General features: G+C 50.1%; 1 protein-coding gene across 1 annotated transcript in view; it reads left to right on the forward strand.

The window, feature by feature from the left end:
- The first annotated feature begins 601 nt into the window (after window positions 1–601).
- Window positions 602–3808, forward strand: part of MNT (MAX network transcriptional repressor) — a 20528-nt gene continuing 17321 nt past the window's right edge. The window contains exons 1-2 of the mRNA XM_026861800.1: window positions 602–699; window positions 1424–1535. Of these exons, the coding sequence (XP_026717601.1) occupies window positions 602–699; window positions 1424–1535 (210 nt within the window). The remainder of the gene's footprint in view (window positions 700–1423; window positions 1536–3808) is intronic.

Consider the following 3808-nt stretch of genomic DNA (forward strand, 5'->3'; position numbering starts at 1 on the left):
AGCTGAAAAACTAAGAGATCGTGAATTTATTTGGCTTTTTCTAAAAGTACTCCTCTGATTTGGAGGGTGGGGACAGACCGGAGCCCCAAAAGCGAGAATCTGGCCCTGGTTCTTCCTTCGGCAGTGACTGGAGGATTCCTGGATTACTTCATTCCATATTTATGCTCAGCTGTGTTATTTCAGGCACAGTAAAAAACTGAAGCAGTTTGAAGTATGTCTGCCAAGTGCCGCACACTTTAATTTGAAACTGCATGAATCTTACCCCACTGGCGTGTAGGCGTAGATCAGAAATGGGTCAGAATCTGGGCTATCTGGAACTGTATGAATACATACAGCTCTTACTCTGTGTCTTTCCCGGTTGCTGGTAGCCGTGTCTGTGTGTACATACACACGTTATACCCCTCCGTATCTTGTGTGCGGTACAGGCGTAATGCTCACCCCATCTAACGTGCATGTAAAGTTTGGGTTTTATCTCGATGCAGTATAGGTAGAAATATATATGCAGCTAATATTAAAACAGTGATATCTGAACAGCTCTGTTGCTTTTCAATATTTACCTGTATGTCCTAGACACACACACCCTGCTGGAAGTACAGGTTGAATGGCAGTAGTTTTAAACCTGACACTGAGTTTATCTTTGTTCTGTTTGGGTTACAGGGTTGGGACCAGGGAAGTACATAATAAATTGGAGAAGAACAGGTGCGTAGAAAGCCAGGGGTTTGGTCGTTTGTTTTTTTTTAAATTGTAATTTCCCCCCCCCCCCTTTTTTTTTTTGTTGTTTGGCCTATAGTCTGTCAATATTTGTTTGGCTTTGGCGGTTTTTTGTTTGATTGTTTTGTTTTTTAACAAATAACCTGAACACAATTCTTAGTGACGCTTAATGAATCCTGCAGTATTGCTTTGCTTTCTTACAGCTCAATTCTGCATCTCTTGCTTCCCAGTATGTTTTACTTAACTGCATAACTGCATTACAGTAACCCTGCAAAGCCCTGATCCCGCAAAGTAAATCCCCACGTGCATAACGGTGTGACTTCTCTTTTGGTGCAAAGTAATAAAATAGCCAAGATCAGGGGTCGGTGTACAGCGTGAATACAGAATAAAGACCAGTTCCTGATCCAAAACTTACGGGTCTAACTAGCTGAATTGGAAATACGGTGAAAGTGGAAGCAACAGCACAGGGAGATGAAATATTTTGCTTAAGATTGTGCAATGGTTTCCTAACAAAGCCAGGACTAGACTCCGGGCATGCAACCCCTTGTCTCTCTGCTGGGTGAGCGGTTGGGTCGGAGCATGCAGGTGGGCTGGGTGACTGCTATGCACATGTGCGAGTGCTTTGCTGGATTAAGGCCCAAATTAAGCTCTCTGTTGACTTCTGGTGTGTGCTCGCTCCCCCAAGCTGACAAACCACCTGTGTTTTCTTTAGACGTGCGCATTTGAAAGAGTGCTTTGAGACATTAAAACGCAACATCCCCAACGTAGACGACAAGAAGACCTCAAACCTCAGCGTCCTAAGGAGTGCCTTGAGATACATCCAGGTAGGTGTCGCGCTTGCGTCGCTGCTGGCCGTCCTGTGGAGCCGGAGAACGGTGGTAGCTGCTTCAAACCAAGTTACTTGTCTTTTTCCTGTAGTGCAAAGGAGAAATGGAGGAGGAAAACTCCCCTGCCTCCTTCGCCTCCCGTGTGAGAATAGTCATTTATAAACTCCAGATTTCCAGAACATTTGGATCTCCTCGGAGCACTTGCTTCATGCAGTCTCCTTATTCTGGAAGTTCCCGGTTAACCCCAAGTGCTCGGCGCCAGCGGTGGCGATGCAGTGAACTGATGATTTGGGTGATTTTAAAGAGGGACATCCAGGCTGTATAAACTTAAACTGCGCCCTTTTGGGCTGAGGTGAATTTTAATCCGTGTGTTCTGGGGAGGTTTTCTGTTTGTGTAACCAAAAGGGACAGACTGGCTGTGAATGTCTCAGGTGTTTGGCGAGGTGGAGATGTAAGGACAGGTCATTTGCTTGGAGTCAGGGAGAGACTGGAGTTTGAGGTTGCAGCGTGAAGCTCTGGGCTACCAAGAATCAGTCTGGGAGAAAGTAAAGATAAATTTGGTTGTGGTGTTTGCAGGTTGAGCGAAGTGTGAGTGTTTGCTTATTTAATATTTGTAAAAGTGGTTGATGGTAGCACAAAAGAAATTCTTAGAGGTGACTTCAGCAACTGTGAAATCAATAGCGTGCGATGCAATTAAAATTCATCTGGGAAGTGGAAGAGTTGCAAAATTGATAGTGCAAATGAAGAGAGCCGGGAGACCTCAGACATTTTGGCTGGCATAGAGGGTGCTGAGGGCTGTTCACAGTGGGCTTTTCCACAGTAAAGTCTCATCTTTTTTTCCTCGCTTTCTGCCCGTTTTCCTCAGTCTCTCTCAAATACCATTTCATTCCTATGTTTGGAAGTATTGGACATGGATTACTTGCATCAACTTCAGAGAGTCGGTAATTACTCAGCACCTGTCAGAGTTAGAGCAGCTCAGCCCTGCTCGTTAGTCTTCACCTGCTACTTCCCTCGGAGAAGCCTTTGGCTGGGGCAAGTTCCGATGGTGCTCGGCCTTGGGAGGATGGCGAACAAAAGGAAAAAGATCTTTGTTGCTTTAAAAGGTCATTTTGGAGGTGCGGTTGTATTGGAGCCTGATGGGCGTTAGGAGGGATCTGCGCCTTTGCCCTGGTGTCGGGCAGGCTGGCGTGGGCAGGAGGGAGACGGAGCGACCCCGTCGCTGTTGGGGGTGTTGTGGCGCGGCAGCCGACGCTCTCTGAATACTGAGCGGGTGCAGACCGACCCGGGAGCAGCTTGGCAGCGGTTTTACTCTGTGCCTTTGGAAGACAGCTTAAAATTCTCTTTGAGACTCTCGGTGGGGATGGCCGATTCTTCCTCTCCCTCTTCTCTGGATCCGTGGCGAAGTGTTGTGAGGCTTAGGCGCAGTGCAGTTTGTGCCGCCCACAAGCGTATGTACAACATCTCTGTGAATTGCCGGGGATTAAACTCTGGTCACGTCCTCTTAGGAAGTGTAAACTGCTTTTGTGATGGTCCGGAAGGTATTCACAGATTCAGAACCGCAGTTTGTTTCCTTTAAGTTTCTGGCACTCGGTGTCCATTTCAGTGCTGCCTTTGAATTGCTTTTCCCAGCGTGGATCCGCTCTGGGAGTGGGAACGACTGGGATCAGCTCTGTCGACTGCGCGGTGAGCAGTGCTGGTCTGTGTGCCCCCCGCCTGGGCTGAGGGGGTCCCAGGGTGATGGAATTGCAGCGTATTTAATCGCTCAGTGGAGTGAAAATGCAGAAGTTCTGGTGGTCAGTGGCGCAGTGTTCACTCCCCTGTGTCGGGGACCGTCAGGCCGCGGGTGGCTGTACCAGCACAGCTCTGGTTTGCCCGCGTGTGTCGCGGCAGGAACTGCTGCTCTGACTCCTCTCGGGTGTGCGGTGTCTGCGCCAGTGTCTCAGAAACTCCCCGGCTTGCCCCCGCTCCCCGCGGGCTGGCTTCGGGGAGCAGCCCTCCACCTCTCCCACCAGTTTCAGTGCGGAGAAGTGGAACGTTCTTACCCAAGTGTTGTCGCTCCAGCTTCCCCCTCGCAGGGTGATGGAGCTGGTTTTGTGGCGGAACTCGCAGGGTCGGGGGGCTGCGGGTGGCAGGGACAGGTGGGGGCCGGCGGTGCTGCAGCAGAACCCAACGCAAGCCCCGAGGCTGCAGAGGAGAGCTGCCCCCTCACCCCAGGGTGGCCGCCACGCCGGGACGGGGCCAACCCGCGTGCTGCCGCGTCCGTCCGTCTG

The sequence above is a fragment of the Athene cunicularia genome, assembly GCF_003259725.1.
Source record: "Athene cunicularia isolate RWA chromosome 19 unlocalized genomic scaffold, athCun1 chr19_part1, whole genome shotgun sequence".
Taxonomy (NCBI): Eukaryota; Metazoa; Chordata; class Aves; order Strigiformes; family Strigidae; genus Athene; species Athene cunicularia.